The 27,491-nt window shown below is 44.4% G+C and overlaps 1 protein-coding gene across 3 annotated transcripts in view; it reads right to left on the reverse strand.

Annotated features, from left to right (window-relative positions):
• Positions 1-27,491, reverse strand: part of FHOD3 (formin homology 2 domain containing 3) — a 475,398-nt gene that overhangs the window by 108,710 nt on the left and 339,197 nt on the right. For 2 of the 3 annotated variants that reach the window (XM_047087061.1, XM_047087060.1), the window contains exon 11: positions 6,618-6,725. In XM_047087061.1, the coding sequence (XP_046943017.1) occupies positions 6,618-6,725 (108 nt within the window). Of the gene's footprint in view, positions 1-6,617; positions 6,726-12,330; positions 12,406-12,820; positions 13,175-16,181; positions 16,284-27,491 lie in introns of all 3 variants that reach the window. The other variant, XM_047087059.1, reaches the window with a different exon arrangement.

A 27,491-nucleotide genomic window follows, 5' to 3' on the forward strand; every position in this document is an offset into this window, starting at 1 on the left:
GAAGTCACAGCTCAGCAGAGCAGGCTCCCCTCCTCCCAGTCCTAGCTGCTGGGTCCCAGCTTCCCCAGATATTGCCCATCCTCTATTCTGGCACTGTCCATCACTGTAAACAACTGCACAATAGCAGAAGACAAAAACAACAGGACTGTTTCAAGGTAGCACGTGACAAAGTCCTACTTCAAAGACTACTTGACTGCATGATAAAGACAAGAATTGGGAGGAAGGAGAGCTCCTGACAGCCTCACAGAAGCCAGGGGGTGGGACACACTCCTAAGGGAACAGTTTGAACACAGACACATACGTGAATCGGGATTCCTGTAGGTACATGACAAATCAGTAGGGACATGATTGTTCATTCAATAAATGGTCTGCAAACAAGTGAAAACATTTAAGGTGGATCTCTGCCTCACACTATATGCCAAAATAACTTCCAGCTAGATAAAATATTTCAATGTGAAAACTGCAGCTTGAAATTCTGGAAGCATACAGGGGAGAAAAGGTGTCCTCACGAGGAACACAAAACCAGAAGACAAAAAAATAAATAAATTTAACTCATAAAACTTAAATTTGTCTGCCTGGCAAAAGCACCAGAAATGAAATAAAAGACTAATGACTGAGGAAAATAACTGCTACTCTTATCAGAGTTTATAAATAACCTCTACACTTCAGTAAGAAAAAGAACTCAAAGACCATGAGCCAAAATTTCACAGAAAAGGAAATATTAAATGCTTGTGGACATAGGAAAACATGCTCAACCATATTAATAAGGGAAGTGCACATTTAAATTTTAATACCAGAGAACTCTTCACCACCAGGTGGCCAATGGTTGAGACTGTGAATGGTCCTTCTGCATGGGGGTGGGCAACGAGCTCTCTCACTCAGCATGGCTCACAATCAAAACTGGTACAATCCTCATGAAAAGCAATTTGATAAAAGTCAATCAAAATTTAAAATGCGTAAACAATTGACTTACTAGATTTCTAGGAACTTATCCTATGGACAACCACACGTGTGCAAAGTGACACATGGACAAAGAATTATGCTGCAGTATCATTGGTCACAGCACAACACTGGGGCCCATCAATACAGAATTGGGTATATGAAGTAGCATTCAGAGAAAAAAGTATGATGCAGACATTAAAAACAATGCAACAACTCTAAGTACCGCAGGGGGGAAGAAGAACCCAGATGCAGGTTTTAAGCGAAAAAGCAGAACGCACAATAGTTTTGTGCAGGGTATTACCATGTGTGTAAAGATAGATGAAACATGTCCACGCTTACGTGAACATAAATGTCTCTGGACATACACGTAAGAAATCGCTAGGAGTCATCGCTTCTGGGGAGGGAGCTTCACTTTCATTGTACAGCCCTTCACCTTTTAAATGCTCTACTGTGTACATGCAAAGCCCATATAAAAATAAAATGCAAAGCTGCATCCTTTACCCATCCTTACTATCCATTATCACTCCCAACAGAGGTGCCACTGCTCATATGTGGGTTTACTGTCCTCCACGAAGTAGGGAGACTCTCTCTGCTGGGGCCATGAAACAGGGCAAACAATTCCCAAGCGTTTCTTCTTTTTCAACTTTTTTAAAGATTTTTTTTTAATGTTTATTTATTTTTGAGAGATAGACACAGAACGTGACTGGGGGAAGGGCAGAGAGAGAGAGACACACACGCAGAATCTAAAGCAGGCTCCAGGCTCTGAGCTGTCAGAACAGAGCTCAGCACAGGGCTCGAACTCACGAGCCACGAGATCATGACCTGAGATGAAGTTGGACACCCAGCCTTAGGCTAAGCCACCCAGGCACCCCCCCCTTTTTTCGCTTTTTATTTAAATTTTTAAAAATTAAAAAAAATTAATGTTTATTTTGAGGGAGAGTATGTGCGCACTCACAAGTGGGGGAGGGGCAGAGAGAAAAGGGAACAGAGGATCTGAAGTGGGCTCTGTGCTGAAAGCAGAGAGTCCGATGTGAGGCTCAAACTCACAAACCGTGAGATCATGGCCTGAGCCGAAGTTGGACACTCAACCAACTGAGCCACCCAGGCACGCCATCAAACTTTTCTGAAGACTCTTGATATTAACCTGTAGAACAGGCAGGGTATTGTCATTTACAGCAGTGTCATTTACAACCAGCGGTACTGTTGTAAGTGGAAGACAGAACAGAATCAATACTTAAGGCACACACTGATCCTTCGTGTTTTAGCTCAATGAGTGAAGTCCTTCCTGGTCCCTAAAATCTGGATCTGGGGTTCTTCCAGTGTGCTTTTCCACACAGAGCACTCACTGTGTTCACCTGCTAATACCCCCTTTCATGGTACAAGCTGGGCCTCATTATCAGCGCACTCCCCAGACTCAACGCCCAGACTGATGGCCTCAAAGCACCTTCAGCCCCAGGCACTTGACTTGTGTCTGATCCCCTCACGGTCATTGCTCAGTAATTGCCGTCACCACACCGAACAAGCATCTGGCGCCATTTCTGAAAAGGCCCACAAGATGGAGATGTCACTGCAGGGATGGAAAGAGACGGGCTCTGCCCTTCCCAGCTTCCCAGACTCATTTGCTGTGGTGTAATTATTGTTTGCTTCTTTGTTTCATTTGAATATTCGACATGAACGGTTCAAATATTCCTATAATTCTTCTTTTAAAAATATTGAGAATGTTTCCACTCAAAAAGCACAGTTTCAAAATTGAAACAATTAGAAAGTCTGCTTTCATTAAACAGTGGCATCTTGTATCCCAGAGGGCCTTTGCAAATAGTTCGGGATTTCTTATTTTCTTTTGTTTTGGCACAGCTCAACTTCCAATTTCATGAAAATTAATGTTACATTGTTTCTGAACGACAGCCCTATAAACAAAGTCATAATAGGAGATGTGGGGATGGATTCATTTTAATACCCTTGACTTGACTTAATTTTGTATATTGTTTCTTTAGTTCTTCCTTTCTAGGTCAATTTATCATTCTAAATTTGATTAACATCCAACATACTAGCATGCTTGGGAAAAATATGGAAAACACTAAACTCATAATGATGGCTAGTTGGATTTCCAAAGTGGGCTGACCTGCTTGAAGGGGTGTTTTAGTTGGCCTGATTTTCCTAGGACTTAAGGGAAGTGAGTCTTATTTCCAAACCAAGGGAAAAGAGTTCTAGATCTTTCCAGTACTGCACGGCACCCTGACATGAATCTAATTTTTCAGGAGTGTGTTAACAGAAAACGTGGGTTCTCGGGACACCGGGGTGGCTCAGTCAGTTAAGCGTCCTACTTTTGGTTTTGGCTCAGGTCATGATCTCATGGTTCCGTAGGTTCGAGCCCCACATTAGGCTCCGTGCTGACAATGTGGAGCCTGCTTGGGATTCTCTCTCTCGCCCTCTCTCAAAATAAATAAATAAACTTAAAAAAAAAATAGCATCAAGCTTTAAAAAAAGAAAAATAAAATGTGGGTTCTCACTACAAGAATGCCACTATTGTTCATAATACTTTAATGCCTTTCCTGAGTTTTTCTTTTTGGTTTCAAGAATTATAGGTATATAAAACATCTCAACAATCTTACAAATTACTGAAGTATATACTTCAGTAAAAACAATCACACACCTTAGTAGGGCAGAAAACTGTTGCAAATGTGAAAATAGATGAGTGACATCCAAATAATTCAGTTGTCAAAAATGAAAAAAATTAAACTGTATAAAACCACATATTATAATAAATACAACTTACATTGTACATTTGGGTGATGTATACAAATATAAGTTGAAGTTGGGACCCCTCCTTCTTTTTCTTTTTTTTTATATCATAAATATAAGCCAGTGAGGCCAGAGTAAAACGTGGTGGGGTGGCCAGGCTGGAGGGCTTGCTGGTCTTAATAATGAAACTGCATATCTGATGTTTCAAATGATTGGTCACATGTTTAGTGAAGCCATAAATGGTGATAATTGGGAAAAAAACATGCGAATGTAAAGCAAGTAACTCTGAAGCTTTCTTTGCCAGTGGATACAACAGATGGTTCAGGTAGAGAACTTTCTGTAGCAGAGTATGCTGTAAGAGGGAATTGGAAAGGAAAGGCTACCATTGGGGTGCCTGGGTGCCTCAGTCGGTTAAGCATCTGACTTCATCTCAGGTCATGATCTCATGCTTTGTGAGTTTGAGCCCCGTGTCCGGCTTTGTGCTGACAGCTCAGAGCCTGGAGGCCGTTTCGGATTCTGTCTGTCTTTCTTTGCCCCTTCCCCGCTTGTGCACGCTCTCTCTCTCTCAAAAGTAAATAAACATTAAAAAAAAAAGGCGGGGGGTGGGGGGAAGAAAAGAAAGGCTTCCATTACTGGCTTCTCTGGTGGCCAGATCTCAGCATGCAGGCTGGCTGGAGGGATTTCATGTAAGTAACTTCTTCAAGCCAAGGACCACTGAGTCCACCTATCCCCAGGGACCCTCACTGTGTCCCTGGTGTCATACAGACTCCTGATGACTCGCATGCCCCAGGCTGAACATCTCCACCTGTGATTTGCTTTTTTTTGTTCCCAGTAAATTCTGCCTCTGTTCCTAGTTTCTAACATCCTCATGCTTGAGCAAGCCTGAACCCTCACTCATTCTGCTTCCCCTGCTCCCACCTTCCTCCAAGTTTGCCCCAACTCACTGCTCCTCTCAAGCCCCATGGCCACTGCCCTTCTTAGGCATGGTCAGCCCTCTCAGACTCAGAGACAGCAGCCCCTGTCCCTGTAGCCTCGACCCACTGGCTCCACTCATGGATAGATTAGAGCACCCCACCTGCTGCTTCAAAACTCTAACAGCCCCTGATGTCTCAGGATGAAGCATCACCTCCTCCCCAGGGCATTCAAGGCTCTCTGGGATCCAGCCCCACCCTGCCTCTTTTAATGCTCCCGCCCAATGCCCACCCCCCCTTCCCAGGCCCCAGGAGACACTCAGCCAGATCAAGCAGGGAAGGAGACACAGGCAAGAGTCTTTCCAGAGCCTACACCCCTAACCCTCCAGCTCAAACCTGGACCTGGGTTTCCAGGGGATGGGAAGGGGACCCATAGGGGAATCTCCCCTAAAGCCCAGGGCTTTGGAAACCTATAAACTTCCCATCCTGATAACCTGTCAACTTCAGGGACCTCCACACTGTTCCCCAACCAATGAGTGGGTAATTCACCTGATCCTGCAACTAGTGTTTACTGTGGCTCTGCCATAGTCAGGCCCCAGGTACCAAGGGGGACACAGCAATGAAGGGGACCTGGTTCTTGTTCCCAAGGAGCTGGCAGACTAGCAGGAACAAGATGTGAGAAGTAACATCAGTAAAACTTTAATATTCCTGACTTTGGACCCCAATATCCCATCCCATTAGATAAGGACCCTCTTCACTGGTGACCTCTCTGGGACCACAGTGATTTCAGCTGATCCCAAATAGAGGTGCCCTAGGGCGAAGGGTACAGTGTCTTCAAGGAAATCAACTTTTTATCTTACGGACAAGATCTTACTAAGCCCAGATACACCCAGCCCAGGGCCATGCTGGGCTGTGAAACCTGAGATTTTGACAATGTGGAGCCTATGTGTCATCTTAGAAATTAACACCATGTGTGGGGAGGCAAAGTTCATTGGACAGCCCCTCTTCCTGGGGCTGTAAGGTCTTGCCTGCTCTACATCCCAACCAAACCTCTAATCACCAGCCACGTTCAGCAAAACACACTTCAGAATACACAGATGATTAGAGTATAGAATACAGGTCGAGTTTGTTTTAAATTCAGGATTTGAGGCAAATGATCATTTTGAATTGCTCATGTCTAGATTTCTGATCAATCACACGCTGCTGGGTGTTATATCTTGTCATCACATATTGTCACTTCCCACTGGACCCACACGGTGGGGTTCACATAATGCTTTAATGAGTACCTTTTCAGTGGCTCATCAAAACCACCCTCTAAGGTAAGAGTTGTCATAACTGGCATTTTACCCTCAAGGATTAAATAACTTCCCAGTGACTAATTGGAACCCCAGCCAGTCTTCCCTAACTCAGCACTCTTGCCATATAAGGGTAACTGTTTTTAATTGTTCTAAAATTACAGGTCTTACCTTTTCCTTGTAAACACATCCTTGTGCAATCACTCGCTTCCAGAAGTAATAGTTAGTTAATTTCTAGTGGTCTAATACTCTTGCCAAGTTAAATTCCTTCCACGGACCCATGCAATTCTTTTCCCTTCTGGTAGGTCCTGGATTAATTACATTAAGGTACAGACCTTAATAGGCCCACTACCTCCTGACTTATATAGAATTGTTCATTCAAAGATAAAAACTGATGTTTATAGGACCAAATGCAGACCTTACACAAATTCGAGAACAGTTTTTCATAGGTCAATCAAACCCTTCACATTTAAGTAACTGGGAACAAATTTTTTTATACTTTCTATGGAAAGAACATAGGGAGATGAGACATTAAAAAATATCACTTCTAATAAAATATTTACTTAGTAAATAGTGTGAAAGAAAATATTATTGCCTTTGGACTATATTATGTACAGAAAAATACTTTGGATTATGCTTTGTATTTCTTTTCCGTTAGTCATTCTTCATCAAACTGATTTCTTCCACCGGAGGGTAAAGCCATCAGCTTCCTTCTTATAAAACTCACCTTTCCAGCCTGGCCTCCTGCGGAGGTGAAAGAGATGACGTGGGGGTGGCGGGCACAGCAGATCCAGAAGGTCTTGAGTGATAAGAGGTGTTGCCAAAGCTGTTGTATCTAAACAGTGCAGAAGTTTAAGGTAGGGAGCAGGGTGGAAGGAGAGAGAAATGAGTACAAGTCAGTAACTGAATAACACTTAGCAAACTATCTTCATTTTTGCAAGAAAAACAGGCTTGGAAATGCTAACACCATTAGTGATTTTTCTAATTACAAGAGAGTTACTAACTGCTTCATTTTCTCATGAGAGAGGTTTCCCAAAGGCCAAAACCACTGGGCAGAGAGATTTATGACAAGGGGTTTAAATAAAACCTTCACATTTCCTTGTTTGTCCAATGTACGTTAAAATTTTTTGCTAACATAAAGAATCCCAATTATGTTCATTTGAATCTATGAAGATTCTTCTTGCCTCTCATGGCGGTACAATTAATGTTAAATCCGTCAAAGATCTGTAGAAAATACCAAATGATTAGCTAAACAAACATCTTATTAAAAAGTCTGTTTTAGGTATTTCCAAATCAGTGTCATTCATTAAATGTAATCTTGTCACCTGACCAGTGACCAAGGAGAAAATGTCCTCAGACCTGCTGGACTGGCCTGCTGGCTAGAGGTACATGTGTTCACACTTTCATCCAATGCTGCTTTTGAACCCAAAGTACAGCCACCGGGTCTAAATGAGCCTTTATCATTTCCCAGTCATCTCTGACAAGTTTCCGGATGAGTAAAGTTCTAGAGTTTTCTTTCGGTTTTCAGAATAGCTGTCCTTTAGCTTATTATCACTCAGTGTGTTCCCAGAAAACAAATCATCACCTGAAGCCCTTGTGGCGGGGCGGGGCGGGGCGGGGCGGGGGGGGGGGTGGGGGGCAGACACTCATGATTAGTTACAGATGAGACCCAATGATCTGCCTCTCAACCTACTCAGCTGCAAGTCAGGGCTGACTGCTTCTCCTAAACTGGTTGGGGACACTTGGGTGCGTGAGACCCTATGGGTCACTATGCGATAAGTGCACAAAGACCTTCCTGCACACAGTGAATCCAGTTCAAACTCCCATCAACAGAAGCCAGCACTAACCATTCTGGGAAGAACCTTAACTTCAAATGTGGATATCCTTTGACAGAGTAAGCCTCCTTTTGGAAAGCTAGCATAACCTTATGGTTATTTGTATACTGAAAATGTCATGCATGGCAATACAGGAGCATTATTGAGACCATGGTGAAAAAAACCTGGAAATTACCCAACCAGGTAACAACGCAAGAATGGTTAAAACGTGTGATCGAATATCCGTGGAATAATATGCAATGATTACAAATGATGGCCAATTCTGTAAATGATAGTATAGAAAATGTTTATATACAGGCTGAAATACAATATCAGAATATAATATTTATAGTTTGATTTCAACTGTACAAAAATATTCACAAAGGTCAAAAGCTATGTGTAGAAAAAAATCAGAAACAGGCTATTTTACAAAGTGGACTAGAGAGATATATTTTCCATTTTCCCTCATAAATTATATCATTATAATGATAAATAAAACATTTTTATTACCCCAACTCTACCCTGTGCTGCTAAGTCTGGTCTGCTTAGCTATGGGTCTTATTATTTATTTGGCATCACAGGTCAGGCCTGTGTCACTACACAGGCATGCCACCAGGCAGAGGGAGACTCCGATCACACAGTTTCACTACATCATCCTCAGCCAACACATCACTCTCATGGGACATGGTTTCTGGGCATCCCTTTTCTTTTCTCTTTAAAAACCCAACATGTACATGCCTAACAGGTTAACTGCTTCTCCATGTGAGGGTTGGACTGAGTTTTTAAGAGAGCTCCCAAACCACAGGGCATAGAGAAGGCAGAAAAGCAAAGGGTGAGAGGAACATACAAAGAAAGGAAGCAGTAGAGAAGGGTGAAAAAAACTCAGGAGCAAAGAAGAGGGAGAGAAGCAGGCAGAAAGCACTGTGACATGGGCAGGGAAGGAGGCTGCCGTCAAGAGCTTGGAGTCCTCAGGGAGACAGAGCCCCCGGGCCTAGATACCAGCCCTGTGTCACCCAGCTGCCTGGACCCTTGGCTTGTTATTCCCTGTAAGCATCTAAAACAACCCCCTTCTGACCCAAAGTGGACATCCTGTAGAATGTTTTAAGAGGGTTACGTTACCATAACTGAGTTTAAATGACGTTATGGAAATAAAACCAAGCATGATGCATATTCCCCCTGCTTTGGTTTTTCTAATGGCTGAGCAATTAATTCAAATACCTCACAGTCTGTTCAATTTTGCTTCTCAATTTCAGCCAAACGAACTGGATCATACATCTCACTTGGTTCACTGTACTTTTTCCCGTTGGTTCTTTGTACTGACTAATCAGTTGGTGCCTGCTATAACCAGTTCCACTGCACTCAACCACTGAGCAGTTACAGACCCCATGAAAACCACAGTGAGTGAACATCAGAAAACTAATAGGTGCAAACAGTATTTATACAGCATTCGAATTCCTGTCAAATAATTAAAAATTGTAAGAATTTCTCAGTTAAATATAAGTCAAACCTTATTCACAAGCATGAGGCTGTTTTTGTAAATTTATGTGTATATTCATTCATTTATGTTCCTCTTACTCCTGTCCCCTAGGACTGTAAGCAGTAGCAAAGACCAAGTGGAAAGGACCTAGATCCAGGAAAGCCCCATCAGAGGCTCTGAGACCATCACTAGAAAGTCCAGAATGACCATCATGGGCTAACACCACCCTGCTGGGGAAGATGAGATTGCCAAGTTATTTTTATTCCCGTCAAATGTACAGCTCTTAACTTGTACACAGATACTGTTCTTGGAGGACATAAGAGCCATGTTGGACGCCCTCCATAAAAGTCATGTGAATGATCCAATAAGCCTGGAAGTTTAGACCTAGAAGAGACTCCTAGAGAACCTGTAGTTTGAAGGTACTCAAACTGGAGTTCACACACTCCTGGAGGCATACAAAGCCATCCTGGAAACAAGAGGAAATGTGTCTTAGAGCCCCAAGTTCCATAGCTGCTCTTTTCTTAAAAACGGGTCTGCCTGTGGCCACTCCTAGAGTCTCCAAGTTCTCTTCCCTGCCTCCCTTTCCACGATGGCCTTCCACTCTCAGGGGGAAAAAAAAGCAACACCTTCACCGAGGCCGAATCAATGTGGGGCAATGCTTTGAGCTGAAAAGCCTCCAGGGTGCCAGGCAAAGGAAGAGTGTAGGAAAGCCTCACTCCTGAGGGAATTCCTTAAGAAATACTGAGGAAGGGGCCCCTGGGTGGCTCAGCCAGTTAAGTGTCTGACTCCTGGTTTAGTTCAGGTCATGATCTCACGTGAGTTCAAGCCCCATATCAGGCTCTGTGCTGACAGTGCGGAGCCTGCTTGGGATTCTCTCTCTGCCCCTCCCCTACTCACACTGGCTCTGTCTTGAAATAAATAAACTTAAAAAAAATGTATATATATATACATATAAAATATATATATATGAAGAAATACTGTGGAAGGAGACAGCGCTGCTGTACCCAGGAGTAACCTCAGAGCAAGTCTCACATGTCATCTCTATCTACCTGCCCATCTACCAATGAATTGTGTTGAAATGATATTATGGAAATAAAACAAGCATAATGCATTTTCCCACTCCTTTGGTTTTGCAAATACCTGAGCAGTTAATTCAAATACCCCCCAGTCTGTCCGGTTTTGCCTCTCAATTCTAGAAGTGAGATGGTTGTCACAGGGATGCATAGGTGCGTATTTGAATTGAAATATGACGTTGGACTTTTTCTGACAGAAATAAAGTCTCATTGAGGACAGGCTTTGCCAATTAGGCATACGTAGGTGTTTCCTAAAATTTAATCACTTAAATGTGAAACCCCAAGGTTTTCACAAAAATGAATTTATATATTTTTTTAATGTTTATTTATTTAGGTGTGCCCGGGGGGCACAGTAGGTCAAGTGTCTTGACTTCAGGTCACAACCTCATGGTTCATGAGTTCCAGCCCCACACTGGGCTATTGTCAGCACAGAGCCTACTTTGGATCCTCTGTCTGTCCCTCCCCCACTTGTGCGTGCATACATGCTCTCTCTCAAAAATAAACATTAAAAAAATACTTATTTTATTTGAGAGAGAGACAGAGAAAGCACAGGGGAGGGGAAGAGGGAGACAGGGAGACAGGGAGACAGGGAGACAGGGAGAGGGAGAGGAAGGGAGGGAGGGAGGGAGGGAGGGAGAGAGAGAGAGAGAGAGAGAATCCCAAGCAGGTTCCTCACTATCAGTGAAGAGCCCAACACGGGGCTCGATCTCATGAACCGTGAGATCATGACCCGAAAAGAAATCAGACACTTAACTGACTGAGCCACCCGGGTGCCCTTTGACAAAAATGAATTTAAAGCACATGTACGACAGAAAGATCACGTCTTTTACAACTTTAAAGTCACAACAAAAAACTTCAGACAGGCTATTTAAAACTTTGAGGGAAGTTCGAAAATATTTTTAGGTTGTATGTGGGGAGAAAAGGTTGATGATCACAGTTCTAGATTAATTCTTCTTTGTATTAGATGGAAAATCTGACACACACCGCAACTGGTTCTATCAGTGGTGTGAAAGAGCCATTCTCCAGGTCTGTGTCCGATAAGCCTTCACTCGAGATAAGGCGTAACTTCTTACTGGACACCCAGGCCAAGGGTACCCCAGACACAGACTCTCTGGCAAAAGCATTTTGCTGACAAGGACTTGCCTCAAGAACCCTGGCAGGGAGAGGCCAGGGTTCAAGGTCTGGCATTTGGAGTTATCTGTAGATGACCCCAGAAAGGAAAGAGACAGACTCTCTAAAAGAGAGGCCTGTACAACGCACAGGTTAGGACCAGAAGCTGGGCCAGGATGCTTGGGGCAGAAACCACTCCCCACTTCCCTAGCTCTCTGTGCCTCAGTTTCCTCATGGTAAATAAGGGATAGTAATATAAACTACTTCTTAAGGGTTAAGTGATGCTTTGAAATGCTAATTTCATGGAAAGTACAGGGCCTGGCTCATAATAAATAAATGTTATCAATTATTATTACTCTAAGATGGGAGCAGCCACAAGTATGATCAATCATTGATTTTGAACAATTGATTGTTCAAAATATTCAAACCCTTGGTTGCCCATTCCCCGCTCTGTAGAGCTCCTAACCCAGGCAATAATAGTGTCGGGCAGGCACACAGGCATGGGACAAGCACCTGCTAAAAATTCCTCGTGCGGTTCCGATTTGCACACTGCCCTCCCTCTGCTCCCCTCTCCAATTGTTGTAAGAATTATTGCAGTGCTCACACTTCAACAATGTAATTGTGTTAATGCCTGTGAAGGGATTCCAAGGGCAACTGGCCTCTCGCAGGGAGCTATGAGCAATCTGTGAAAGAAATATGTATATATTAGAATAAAAACGGGTGCCTGGGTGGCTCGGTCGATTGTCTGACCTCAGCTCAGGTCATGTCTCACGGTTTGGGAGTTCGAGCCCTACGTCGGGTTCTGTGCTGACGGCTCAGAGCCTGGAGCCTGCTTCGGATTCTGTGTCTCCTCCTCTCTCTGCCCCGCCCCCACTCGCACTCTGTGTCTCTCAAAAAATAATTTTTTTTTAAAAAAGAATAAAAGCAGAAAGCTGGAGAAAAGAGAGAGAAAATAAAGACACCCACCTATTAGAAGAGAAAGACCGGAAGTTGTAAGGCTCAGAGGCAGAGTATGTGCTCAAATGGAGAGAATCAGAGGGACTGTTAAAGGAAGGAAAATCCCACTCAAAACGCTGCATAGGAAGGGGCACAGCACTTCACTGTATTCGGTAGGTCAAACGAGATGCACCCCACACAGTAAGGTGTGAAATGCATAGATATTGTCAGACCATGCATGTTTTTAAAAACCTAAGGTTTAAAAATCCATTTTTAGTAACTGTGTTATAACAGAAGAGCTCTTTGATTCAAACACACGGCAGTTTTCCTCTGCCTCCTGCCTAAATCCTGGTAATTGTTTAGTTAGTGGCCAGGGAGTTAGTTTACACCACCACCGCCCTCTGCTCGGATTGGAATCCACACACACACGCACAGCAGAGGACAAGCCAGTCAGTACAAGTAACATGCTGTCTCCTTCCCTGGATTAAGCTCACACGGGCCTCCAGGTGGCTGGATCTACCTGCTTTCCTTCTGGGCCTCAGCCTCCTTTTCCTTGGTGGGTAAGGGCGAATCCTCAAAGTCATAGGAGAAGAGGTGGAAGGGGCTGTGGGGCACATAGGGCAGCTTTTCTATGGTCGGTGATGCCTTCGGGGGGCCAGGCGCGGAGGAAGAGGGCCGGGAGGCAGAGGCAGGGGTCAGGGGTGGCAGCACGAGGGCAGGCCCAGAGGACCTGCTGCGCAAGGGGCCCCCCACTGCAGTGCTGGCTGGACATCGTTTTCCCTGGGAGGCGGCATTCGAAGCAGTAGGGAGAGCTGAGCTCTGGGGAGCAGTATCCTTTCCAGCAGGGCTCTGGTCAGAGGCAGGGCGAGCCTCTCTGCCGACCCAGCAGGGTGGAGGGCAAACAGGGAAGGAAAGGGAAGTGAAGGTTAGGAAAGAGAAAAAGACACACAAACCCCCACTACTGCTACGGCCACTTAACTTCAGAATCCAGCTATGTTTCTTGAGCTGCAGCATGAAAGCTGGCCGGCCAACAGAAGCTTTGGTTTGTTCAAAAATCCTGGCGCCCTGAGCTTGTCCATCTGGGAGGCAAGACTTGCTGAGGGCAAGGACACATCCTTGCAAACCAGTATGGCATCTGGGCATTTCAGAGGCTTTTGTGTGGAGAATTTAACAGAGCCCCTAAGGCTCTTCTTCAATGGCTTCCCAAGCCTCCCCAGTTTCTCCCCAATGGTTGTGTTGGCACCTGAATTTCCACAATTTGAATTGCATTTCTTTCTCTTGGTCAAATCAAGGTTCTGTCCTCCTCCTAAAAAGCCCAGTCTTAAGGAAGATGCATCCCCCAAGCCCCATACTTTAGGTCACGGCTTTCAGGTGCATTCTTGAAAGGAAGTATGGAAAAGGAAAAAGAAAAGAGATGCTAGTCTCTTGCCAGGAGTACCAAGAGCCAGCAAGGAGGGACTGGCATGATAAAGTCAAATTTTGTCCATTTCACACTTTTCCCACGACCTATCTCCACGACTAAGCCCATCTGGACTCCTTCAGGCAGCCCAATTCTGCCACAGTTATAAAACTTTTCCACCTTCACAGGACTGGATTTGGACCACTTAGATATTTTGAAATACACCCTTATAACCTGAGCATCTCCGTTAAACTCTGCATTTTTCAAAACCACAGTCCCTCTCTCGGAGAACTAGACTCCCAGCCATGCCCATTGGGAATCGGATGGGAGCTGTTTTCTCTCCTAGCTCAGATTCAGAGCTCCCTCTATATAGAAGGGCAGGGACATACCAGTTGCCCTGGCTCGAGGGGAGAATGGGATGAGAACTCACTGCAGTCTCAGCCCAGGTCTGGCACACACACACACACACACACACACACACACACAGTGGGGACATGGGGTTGGCATACACAAAGCAGCAGGCAGCAGGCAGGGCAAGCTGTGAAGGACACCAACCCAGCAGAAGTAAGCAGAATCTTTCTTGCCACTTTAAGGTCTGGTGGGATTATGCCAGGAAATAAATATATCCAGCTCAAAGTTAATGAGTGCCTTAGTAACTGTCAAGGTCAAGTCCCGGTATGCACAACTTTATTTCCTAAAACTGAAAAGCCTAACTGCAGTTTGTTCAAGAATGCCCTCCAGCATCAGGTCATAAAGAAAACAGACCTTTCAGGGGTGCCTGGGTGGCTCAGTTGGTTAAGTGTCCGACTTCGGCTCACGTCATGATCTTACAACTCGTGAGTTCGAGCCCTACCATCAGGCTCTGTGCTGACAGCTTGGAGCCTGGAGCCTGCTTCAGATTCTGTGTCTCCCTCTCTCTCTGCCCCTCCCCTGCTCGTGTGCCGTCTCTCTCAAAAATAAATATTAAAAAAAATTTTTTAAAAGATCTTTCAAAACAGTAAATAACCATCTACCTATGTAAGTAACAATCCTATGTAAAGACAGCACATCAGGAGGGATGTTTTGAAGGTTACCCTTCAAAGTCAGATTCTTCTCTCTGGTCCTAGGTGCTGTCCCATGAGAATAGCCAAGGGGGGATGGGTTTGTGTAGGTGAGACAGAACATGTACATTTAAACACATATGGAGCCATACCAGTGTATTACTGATTTCTACATGATTCCCTGTGGTTAATTTTCAACCTAAGGTGGGACTACCAACCAAACTTCCTCCCTTCCCAGAGCACCCCTAACTGAATACCATTCCCCTCAGGCATGGCAGCTCCAGATAGGCGAGGTGAGGGGCTCTAATAGCAACCTTTCTAACCCCCCTCCCCCATTCTGACCTGTGTGGCTCACTCTTTGTGACTGGGCCATTCCTTCCCTCTCTTGGCACCCGCATCCTGCTGACTTCTTCCCAGACATTTATTTCCAAAGCAGGGAAACAATCACTAGTTTGTCAGATCACAGAAGATTCCACGGCCCCTGGGAATGGTGGGTGTCTCAGCACATCAAACGGCCACTTTTATGTGCACTGGTGGTCTGGACAGAGAGGCCAGGCGGCAAAGAATCACACCGACTTTGAAGTTGGTAAGAAAGAGGTTTCACCCTAATTTATCCAAGATCTCTTTGATTTTGCTTATTTGCAGAAAAACAGTAAAGGAGTCCATTTGCAGTGGTAATCAATTAAATGAAAAAACATTCGACTTTAGAATTACTTTTGAATACTAGAAAATGAGATTGCCTGCGATCAATTTTTATTTTTTATAAACACATCATTTGGGGAAAATATCTATAAAAGTAAAAAATATCTGCAAGGTGCCTGTATCTGTTAACATTGCCTGAAGACAGAAAGAATGTATATTGGAAAGGTATGAGCAGAGGACACTAAACTCCCTCAAAAGGCCGTAGAACCAACCATGTTACTTATTCTGGGTATGAAAATAAATAACAGGAAAATTTTCTGGGCTGCAGGGGATGAAAAAGTACTCCTGTCCACTTGGATAAAAAGCAGAGCTGCATCATTAACAACGTAGCTACCTGTGCCAGTTTAGCAAATATTACATTAGTAAAATTAGTAGGAAGAAGGAGACACATGGAATTATCCTTATTACAATGCTGGAAGAGTTAATAACTTTTTCTGATCAGAGATGAACATCCTTCTAGTCACTGTCAATCTGACTAAGCCAAAGCACTAATGAGGGAGGGAGGAGCAGGGTGAGTTTTCCATAAAGCATCCTAAGGAAGGGAAAGTGTGGTTCTCTAATGAACACGTGCTCAGTTATTTCTACAAAACTAGTCGCTCTGTGGCTCCGTGCTCAGGGAAAAGGTTTGCCAGTGGAAGCCAGTGAGGAAGGGAGACCTGAAAGGTGGCTGGCTGCAAACTATCTATTAGGAAGGAACCTCGGGCCATTAGTGGGAGCCTGGGAGTGTCCAGGCTCGGTACCTGTCCTTGCCCCGACAGGGGGCATCATCCTCTCTCTCTTCCTCTGAATTGGGCTCCGTGACTGGTTGCTCTTCTTCCTCCTCCTCCTCCTCTTCCCTGAGACAAGGCAAGGCAAAGAGAAATGCACAGAGACAAGATGGAAAAGCGAGGTGAGTGTTACAAACGGGAAGATGAAACAAAAAACCAACCAGCCAGCTGGCTGAGATGAAAAGAACACAGTCTGAGAGGAGAAAGGAGACAGTTCTGAGATGAGGAAATCTGAATGTGGGCAGAGATACAATAACCCGGCACAGGCCGAATTTCTTTGTCAAGTTGGCTGGCTGCCGCTGCCCTGCTCCCCCCACACGCGGTTCCGAGCAGCTTCCGGCCTCGGGCAGGGCCCTGCTGTGGTTTTCCTCCTCCACACGGAACCATGCAGGAGTGTCCTTGGGGATGTCCAGCTCCCGCAGAAGGCACAGAGTCCTCACCTCACCATGCTGGTTAGAAACCACTGAGGGTCAGGCCAATCTGGAACTCACCTTCATGGCAGGGTGGGGGTGGGGGGGACACATGGTTTACAAGCCACTCCCTCACTCTCAGTGTACGTGGTGCAGGGCACGCTGATCTATTTCCACCTGGAGGGTGGACAGGTGGCCCGGGTGGAGTCACAACTGTCACCTCTGGGATTTCTCCTGGTGCCTCCGGCGATGAGTAACCGTGAGGGTGGCCTAAGTGCGGGGCCGCCTGCTGTTCCTGGTGGAGAAAGGCTGCCTGCAGCCGACCCACGACCCACGGAGAGCAGAGTGTGGGCGTGGGAGCAGGTAGCAATCCCACGACAAGTTTAACCCTTGGATCCGGTACTGCTGAAGCTCCGCCCTCGCCTTTTGCTAACGGAAGATAGTAAATTCTCACTCTTGCTTAAGACAGTTTAATTTGGGTGTTGTCCTTGCAGCTACATGAGTACAGGCCTCGATAACTGAGTCACTACCCTCCTTTGGGCTCTAAGCCCTGTCAACACGTGACTCCTGTCATGGCCCACACAGAACACCTAGCCCAGGCCCCGTGGACATATCAATCCCTTGTGTTCTTGAATTCCAGTAACCTTCACCTTTTGTCACTTCAGCCCCTCCCACCCTGGACCTCACCATCAAACAGAACCGGTCCACCTTGGAGATCTTACATCCAAACCTCCTCCCCCACCCCACCCCTCCACGACCACAAGCCCTCATTCACCCCCTAGCTCTCATTCACCTCCCGCCAGAGCTCCACTGTCATCTCCTCGTGGCCATCCTCTACCCTCTCAATGCTGCCAGCTCCTTCTCGCCCTCAGTCCTCCAGAATTCACCACTCCCCACCCCAGGCATCATTTTCCCAACATCTTCAACCCTTTTGCCCCCCACTGTCCTCCGCTTGTTTTCTCTTTTCACTGAAGTATAAAGTACATTCAGAAAAGTACACAAATCACTGAAGTTTCGCAAAATAAACACATCCATAAAACCAGCACTCCCCTAATGCTCCCTTCCGACTGCTTCCCTTCCCTCCCTCACTTCAGACAGCAGAGGTCAGTTAGCCTGGCCTGGTTTTCTTTTATCTACAAGGAATCGTACCATATCCAGCTTCTTTTGTTCAATGTAACACTTGGGAGACTCATCTACACTGTTATAGGTCATTGCAGACCATTCATTCTCATTGTTATATAACACTCCCTTGTATGAATAGAGCACAATATAGTTTACCCATTCTACTGCTGATGATAACCAGACACTTTTCAGTTTGGGGTTATTTTGAACAGGGCTATTACGAACATTGTAGCACAGGTCTTTAATAGAACACATGTACATATTACTATGCAGTATGTTATCTAGGAATGACATTTATTGGTCATATGATACGCTTGGGTTCATCTTTATCAGGAACTGTTAAACAGTTTTTAAAAATGACCTGGTAGGGGCGCCTGGGTGGCTCAGTCAGTTAAGCATCCGACTTTGGCTCAGGTCATGATCTTACGGTCCGTGGGTTCGAGCCCTGTGTGGGGCTCTGTGCTGACAGCTCAGAGCCTGAAGCCTGTTTCTGATTGTGCGTCTCCCTCTCTCCCTGCCCCTCCCCTGTTCATGCTTTGTCTCTGTCTCAAGAAAAAATAAACATTAAAAAAATTTTTTTAAATGACCTGGTAAATTTAAATTCCCATAAGTAGTATATGAATACACTGCCTGCTCTACATCCTTGCCAAGATTTGGTGGTTTTTGTTTTTCTTTTTGAGTTTTGTCTGTTTCATTTTAGCCATCTAATCTGTGTGTAGCAACATCTCACTGTGATCTGAGTTTCCTTTCTCTGATGACTAGTGAAGCTGGGCACTTTTGTCATACTTTTCGGGACTCTCCATTCAGATATCCTCTTTCTGAAATATAAGTACTTCGCCCATTGTTTTAAATCCAGGTTGTATTTTTATTTTTGATTTGTACTTCTTCATATAATTTGGGGACAAGTCCTTCTGTCATACTTAATGTGTTGCAAGAATCTTTTCCCTCCCTGTGGGTTGCCTTTGGACTCACCTCACGGTGTCATTTTTTACTTTTTTTTTTTTAATGTTTATTCATTTTTGAGAGACAGAACGAGAGAGAGAGCATAAGCGAGCATGAGAGGGGAAGGGGCAGAGATAGAGGGGGACAGAGGATCCGAAGTGGGCTCTGAGCTGACAGCAGAGAACCCAATGCAGGGATCGAACTCATGAACCATAAGATCATGACCTGAGCCAAAGTCAGAAGCTCAGGTGCCCCTCATGGTGGGTTTATTTATTTATTTTTTAAGTTTATTTATTTTTGAGAGAGACAGAGACAGAATGCGAGGGGGTTAGGGACAGAGAGAGAGGGAGATACAGAATCAGAAGCAGGCTGCAGGCTCTGAACTGTCAGCACAGAGCCCGACGCGGGGCTTGAACTCACGGACCGCGAGATCATGACCTGAGCCGAAGCCAGTCGCTCAACCGACTGAGCCACCCAGGCGCCCCAGTCATGGTGTTTTTTTAATAAACAAAAATTCTTAATCTTAATGAAGTCCTACTTATCTTTTTTGATAGTTAGTACCCTTTGTGTCCTGGTTTAAATTGTTTTGCCTACACCAAGGTCTCAGAGATATTCCCCTATGTATCCCTCTAAGCTTATTACCAAACTGTCTCCCTTGGGCTCAACAGCTTCTGAGTCTGCACCAAACTGTCACATGACTTGTGTGTGCCATGGCTTTACTCTCATGAGTGGCAGGACACGACCAGGGCAGGCAGCACAATGACCTACTTGGAGGGCCCACTTACAGAATGCCCTATGGTCAAAGCACTGGCCTTGCCCTCCTATCCAAATGGATGGAGAAAGAAATACTGCCTCACGGTATGCGGGAATTTCTATGCTTGATTTTAGTTTCAGACCGTGAAGAAATTAGTCAAACAGAATCTTTTATGCTGATCATATTTAAGATGAAGAATAAGTTCAGACAATTTTGCTTTTCCCCTCGCTGAATTTTCTCTTAAAGTAGAACTTAACTTTGTTTATATTTGTGCAAAAAGAATTCTGGGCCTTTGGCCCTTGTTTTTCAAATACCACTAGGGGTGTTTTGTTTTTAACTGATGGGGAGTTACTGCAGGGGACAGGTCTACTGTGAACCCAATAGGCACTTTCCTTTTTACAATAGTCTCAAACTGGAGACCACCCCTTCCACGTTGGAAAAGACACTGAGAGGCCCATAGTCTGACCAATTCTGTAGGGCAGAGTTTTCTTCAAAGCCAACCTTACTTCCCAAATTTGGGTCTCAGGCTGATGTCACATTTCTTAGGCTTCAAAAACCAAACAACACAAACACAACCAAACAGGAGCACCTGGGTGGTTCAATCAGTTAAGCATCTAAATTTGGCTCAGGTCATGATCTCACGGTTCCTTAGTTCACGACCCGAGTCGGGTTCTGTGCTGACAGCTTGGAGCCTGGAGCCTGCTTTAGGTTCTGTGTCTCCCTCTCTCCCTGCCCCTCCCCTACTTGCTCTCTGTCTCTGTCTCTCTAAAATAAATAAGCATTTAAAAAAAAATTAAACAAACAGGACAATGAATGTTGCTGAGCCTTTCAAAAGTACAACAGAAACATTTAAAACAGTATTAAAGTATATTCTAGGGCCAAAATACTATGGGTGAGGAAAAGTAAAGCCACAAATTCAGAGAAGGCATTTCAGCACACCTAACAGACATAAACTCATATCAAAAATATACAAAACATATTTTAAAAATAAAAACACAACTATAAAATTGTGCAAAACATGTGATCATGGCCCATAAACATGTATGAAGAGATAGTTTAACCTAGCAATCAGGACATATAAATTAAGACCACAGTGAGATACCATCTTATCTCTGCTTGGAAAAATTAAGACGTCTGGAAACACCAAGCGCTGAAGAGACTATAGGTCGTCTGACTCACATATTGCTGACAGGAGCGTGCACTTAGGAAAAAGAACGTATATTTTTTATCATGTCAAGTTAAATTCCCGTACCATGAGCCAGCAGTGCCACTGCTTGATGGCACTACTATACCCCAGAGCAGTGCTTCTGACTAGGGTGATTCATCCCCCAGGGGACATTTGTCAATGGAGATCTTTTTAGTTGTCACGACTGGGGAGCAGGTGCTACCGTCTCCTGGCAGGTAGAGGCCAAGGATGCTGCTAAATATCTTGCAAACGTACAGGACCGTCCCCCGCGACAAAGAAAAATTCAGTCCAAAATGTCAGTACTGCCAAGGTTGAAAAACCCTCCCTAGAGATACTGAAACACTCGTGCACCAAGATAGGAGTCTAAAAATATTCTCAGCAGCACTTTTTGTAATTGCCAAAAAATGGAAACAACCCAAATGCTCACTGGCGACAAAAGCAATCAACAGGTTGTGGTATATTCCAAGCAGTGAAAGTAGAGGACAGTTGACTTCACGTGACAATATGGATGAACAGGAGCTGCATAATGTGGAGAAAAGAAGCGCAAAAAGGAACAATAAATATGACCTTCCTGAAAGTTCATAAAGGCAAAACTGTAGGGTGGGTTTAGTTACATGTTTGATACTACTACGAAACAACAAAAAACCTGATAACGATAGACAAGATTTCAGAGTGCGGGTTACCCAGGCACAGAGATGGGAAAGACGGAGTGCATGGATGGATAGAAGTTATGGGAAACGCTCTGGGTTTTTAGCCAGGCCATAGTCTCATTGGTGTCCTTTATACCAATAAGTAAATTGTACACACAAATAAGCTAGAAGAGGGCCACACCTGGACCAGCAAATGATAAAGTACCATAAACCAAAAATTATGAATGATCCAACGCCATACAATTGTGATTTTTACAACAATTTTTTAAAGTTGTAGGTTCACAGTAAAATTGAGATGATGTAGAGATTTCCCATAAATAGGTAACAATAATTTTTTTCAAAAGCAAAAAATTTTTAACTACAGGGCAAGAGGGCCCTCTCCCTTTATCCAACAAATATTTATTGAACACTTATTATGTGCAAGACTCTGGATCCCACCCTTGGAGCTTACAGACCCATGGGGGGAAAGACATTGAACAACTAAATGTACCAAGAAGTATTCACCTGGGGAGTGGGGAGCTGACTGGCCGTGAAAGTGAGAATTCTACACAATGCTCTTGGGGTGAAACTCAGAAGGCCAAGGAGAGACTGACCAGAGGACAAGAAGAACTTTTGCACATGACATTGCCCTACTGAAGCCTTAGGATTCAGTCCAATTTACCCAGCCAATACTCTAACCCCCTCTACCATCTCTCCAACTTCATCTCCTACGCTCCCTTCCTGTACCTCCCTATTCCAGTCTTCATCAGTCTGTTGAGGTTTCCACCCAATGCCCACGGTATGTCAGCTTCAGGGCCCCTGCAGGAGCCACTTCCCTGACTACAATGACTCCTCCAGCTACTTTTCTGGGGGACCAGACCCCCCAGGGACATCCAGGAAATACGTGCTGACTGTTGCAGTTCTTTGGCACTGTGGACCTAGCATGACGCTCAGCACAGAGGCACTTGCTAAGGGTGGTCAAAGAACAAGATTGACAAGAACAGGGGCACCTAGGTGGCTCAGTTGGTAAAGCGTCTGACTTCGGCTTAGGTCATCTTGCAGTTTGTGAGTTCGAGCCCTGCGTCAGGCTCTGTGCTGACAGCTCAGAACCTGGAGCCTGCTTTCGATTCTGTGTCTCCCTCTCTCTCTGCCCCTTCCCTGCTCACGCTCTATCTTTCGCTTTCAAAAATAAACATTAAAAAAAAAAAAAAAGATTGGCAAGAACAGAGATATAATCTCAGAGACCTCCCACGTTGCAGAAGAGAACGATGAGGTCCAGAGAGGGCAAGTTCACACAACCGGCCAAGAAGACCTCCAGTCTCCTGATAACCAGGCTAATGTCTTTTTTTTTTTTTTTTAAGTTTATTTATTTATTTTGAGAGACAGAAGAGAGTGCAAGCAGGGGAGGGGCAAAGAGAGGGAGAGTGAGAATCTCAAGTAGGCTCTGCACTGTCAGCACAGAGCCCGATGCAGCGCTCGAACACACGAACCATGAGATCATGACCTGAGCCGAAATCAAGAGTCGAAGCCTAACCGACTGAGCCACCCAGGCACCCCCAGCCTAAGGTCCTTCCTACCAGCCAGCTTATCCCCTGAAACCAAAGCAGAATCTCCACTGGTTTCATCGCTCTAGCATCACTGCACTATTCTTCCAAAGCAACTATTCTTCTCCTGCACTGTGCTCAATCCTCCCTCCTCTTGCACAGCATAGACAACATGATACACGGCATACTAGAACAATGGACAAAGCTGCTTGAGGGGCCCAGTTACCCCAGACCTGCCTGGTTGCCCTGAGGAGATCAGTGTCTTGACATAAGTATGACACTTGACATAGGTATGACATTTGAGGCAACTAATTGGAAAGCTCTGTCAGAAGGTTTAGATAAGATAAGAAGGTTTAGATAAGATAAGAAGGTTTAGATAAGGTTTATATGCTCCATTTAGTTCTGTAAAATGTACATGACTTATCAAAATTAGATGAAAAAGAATCTCTTAGAAATGTTTTGTTAAATTTATGACAGAGAAAGCGTCCCCTTGGGCTCCGTCCGCATCACTCTGTGTTAACAAATACTTAAACCAGTTTGAATTTAGCTTTGTGGTGACTCACACTTTCTGTTAACTTTAAGACTGTTTCTAGGTTACCAAGGGCCAAGATGAGATTTGAAAATTTCCAGTTAGTGATCTTAATCAGTTAAGACACATATCTGACCAAGTGAAGCAGTGATTTCATTCAAAAATAGTTTTATTAGCCACTAAAGAAAAAAAAAAAAGCTTCCCTTAAAAGATTTTTGCCAGCCAAAAGAATGAAAAGACATTTAACTGAGCCCAGCTGTTGCTGATGTTTCCATGGTGAGAACCCAAAGTTAGACAGGAAAGTATTTATTGTCCCTGTAGCATGCAAAGTTTAGAAGGAGTATGAAGCACAGGCCATGGATACCGAATATACCTAAGAACTGGACCACTGGCTAGAATCTTCATGCATAAGCCATTATTTTGTTATTCTGCTTTATTTTTTTAAGTTTATTTTGAGAGAGATAGCCTGCGCAGGAGGGGCAGAGAGAGAGGGGGAGAGAGAGAGAGAATTCCAGTCAGGCTCTCCAGTGTCAGTGCAAGGAGCCTGATGTGGGGCTCAAACTTACAAGTCATGAGATCATGACCTGAGCCGAAATCAACAGTTGGACGCTTAACCGACTGAGCCACCCAGGTGCCCCTTGTTACTGCTTCAGAATAAAATACTAATGGATCCAACACACTCTTTCTGCTGAAAACAGTTTAATATAACAGAATTCCAGTCTGTAGAGTATAAACAACAATAGGAAAAAATGCATTAGCTAAGTTGCAACCAATTCAGGTGTAAAGCAAATCAATTCAATGATACTTATAGGCAGTGAGGTGCCTCACTACTTTATGCGGACTTTGATTTTATGTTAAAAAAAAAAAAAACCTTCATTCTAAGCCACAGATACTAGTAAACTCTGTTAAATGTCCCTTAGAGGTCTAGGAGAGAAGTGAAACCAGGATAAAGGGAGAATGGAATTCTCTATGAACTTTTGAAAACAGAAGAGACGCCAAGTCCCAGGCTGAGGTTTCAAGATGGCTGCCTCCAGAGGTGAAAACAGCCCTGCCTTGGGTCTGGCTTGGCTTCCTACTTATCTCACCCATACAATAAAGTGGAAAAGCAGAAAGGGAGCCCCCAGCTCTGGCAGCCTGTGAAAGCTGAAGACACATAATCGTGTGGCCATGAGACAAGTTCTCCCATTTCCAGAAGTTATGCCACTACTAGTCTCATATGTGTTTACTGGTTAAGCTTAATTTTAAATATTTCAAGTAATGGCCCCTCTCACACACACATTCTGTGTCATGTTTTTCACAAACGGTAAGAGAAGTATACTGAAGAGTAAAAAACCTTTAGTTATCAATCAGGGCAACAGGATGTGTGTGTGTCTTTGAGAAGCACATCCCAAATGTAATCACCATAAGGAAGCCAATGTGTTTCAGAGTTTGTGTGCAGTAATAACTTTCTAACTCATGACTCAGTTTGATTCTAGAATTCTAATGGCCTTTGCACATGCTTTGGACTTGAACCCACCAGAGTCAACTCTTAATATGGCAATAAAGTACACATAATTGACATCTGGAGATAAACCTCAAATCTTATATTTCAGCCAGGGTTTTTCTCAACAACCTCATCTTCTATTTTCTACCCCCTCAAGTCATGCCTCCAAATTACCAAGAGTAACCACATGACCTTGTCTGGGTAGCATTCGCTTTCCACTTCACTGGCCGTCCGCTGATGAAGATGCCAATGAAGAATGAATTGTACAAAAAGGAGGTAATAAGAAGAGAAAAAAAGAACAGCAAAGGGCCAGAATTACCTACAAAGATTATTGCCAAAGGAACTGGGCACGTGCCACCAGTCCACACGTTGCCCTGCATAATCACACAGTTTCCACAATGTTCCGGTTTGGGGCGCAGCCTGGTCTGAGAGGGAGGTCCAGCCAGCAGTGATGACCACTGAGTCTTTCTCTACTGTGGGCCTCAAATTCTCCACGGCAGAAAGAAACCTCCAGCCTAGTGATCCTCACCCTTGAGATACATTATTTTAAAATGTTAGTGCTCAGGTCCCACCTTCAGAAATTGTATTCAATGAGTTTGAGGTGTAGCCTGACCATAGGTGATTTTCAGTGCTGCACACGGTTAAGAACCACTGCCTTAGTCCAAGGTACCAATGTTTTTCAGTAGTTCTGCATCAACGGCTACCACCCAGGGTCCCACGGGCCACTTTTCCTCACCTCCAATCGGATCCCCACCAGGAAGACAAGCATCTCTTCAGATGTGCGTGGCTAAGCTTTACATACCAAATAACCACCAGACTCTATGCTTTGGTTTCCACGGTCCTCATGACTTTACCTGTTTTCTCTGCAACCTCATCTCTGTGTCACCTCTATGTCCCCATCCACACTCTATAACCTTGTCTCCTGAGACTCCTGTTCACTACCCGGGGCCATCAAGCTCTTTCCTCCCTTTGCCCTGTGAAGGTGGCATTCCCTCGGCCCAGTGAGTTCTTAACCTTGAAAATACAGCCTAAATGCCAGAAGAGACATCTTGGACGACCTTCATCCTACTATCCTTCTTTCTAAAGAACCTTTTAAAATTAATATGCAATTACAGGAATATCGGCTTCCTTCAAAAAGTCGAATATTACCGGGGAGCCTGGGTGGCTCAGTCGGTTAAGCCTCCAACTTCAGCTCAGGTCATGATCTCGCAGTTTGCCAGGTCGAGCCCCACATCAGGCTCTGTGCTGACAGCTCAGAGTCTGGAGCCTGCTTCGGATTCTGTGTGTCCCTCTCCCTTTCTGCCTCTCCCCAGCTCATGCTCTCTCTCAAAAATAAACATTAAAAAAAAAAAAAGGAGGATATTACTGATAAAAATGAAGTCCCCTTGCATCAGAGATAACCACTGCTACAAATCAGGTGAGAAAATAACCAGGTTAAAAAATTTTTAACATTTATTATACTACAATCTTTTTATACAGCAACTGACATAACACAAGTGGGTTGGTACTTCTGAGATGGTACATTTCCTGTAACCGCTGGCTGCATTCCATAATCTGTTTAGTCCATGTGGCATTTACCTAGCCGTTCCCCAGCTCTTTGCCCTTACAACTGCTCTTCCTTCTGCAAGTTCTCCTCAAGGGTATATCCTCATACCCCTGAGACCCTCCATCACACAGCCCTGTTTACTTCCTTCAAAAGCCCTCTTCCCAAGCTGCCCACATTTACTTGCTGCAATAATTACGCACGCACCGTCTGAGGCTTCAGAAGGGTCATTTGTACCATTTCAGCTCAGAACCAGGAAGGTGGCAGGCACAAGAACATACGAGCTGAGTGAAGAATGCATCAATATGATTCTTCTTTCCTTTAGCCCATCAACTAGTATTTCTGCCACAAACTCAAGGCAGTAATCGTAATATAAAATTTCAATACTAAGAAGTCAGTTAATGTAAGGCTACTCTGAAATGACTTGCTCAGTACTGGGGATTTCTCTCCTAGAGGCATGGCGGCTTGTTCATTTCCTTACAGACATGAGCTATTATGATGTGGACCCAAGTCCCAAGTCCCAGCCATTTTTTTTTTTTTTTTTTTTTTTTTTTACAAACACAAAGGTACCTCATCTTGGTTTCATGTTTTTTTCTCCACTTCATGATCAAAATTATTTACCTTTCTATTTGGAAGAGCATTTTACAAAGCTTGTCACAGGTGAAAAAAAGTTAAGTATCTTCTCAAGTCTAGGAAGTCAGTATTTGTTTCAGTTTGGAGGCTTGCCACGGACAGAGTCACAATACCCTCTGTCCCACTCATACTCTGCCCTGTCCTGAGACCTCTGGGAGACAGATACCTGCACGCAGCAGGCCCTGACCGACCACTTCCCCGTGGGGGCCCATCTCCAGCCATTTTTAATCTCATGTTTATAAAATCAGAACCACACAGTTGCGGGGGGGGGGGGGAACTCTCAGGAATGGAACTGTTTTTCTGGGGCAATGTGAATACCGTAGTTGAATATTCCTGAAGTGTGATATAATTGTCTCTGAATTCCTGAGTTAATGTGTCTTTGGGAAGCATGCTCTATCACAATCATCAAAAGGCATTTGGGCTGCAGATACCTGTCCCGGATGTGCCCAGGCTTCCTTGAATTCTCCAGGGCACTCTCAGAAGACAAGGCTGGCTTCCCTCTTGGCTA

The sequence above is a fragment of the Lynx rufus genome, unplaced genomic scaffold (genome assembly GCF_022079265.1).
Source record: "Lynx rufus isolate CCGP_SWC_20201006 ecotype Redwood Valley unplaced genomic scaffold, mLynRuf1.p SCAF_22, whole genome shotgun sequence".
Taxonomy (NCBI): Eukaryota; Metazoa; Chordata; class Mammalia; order Carnivora; family Felidae; genus Lynx; species Lynx rufus.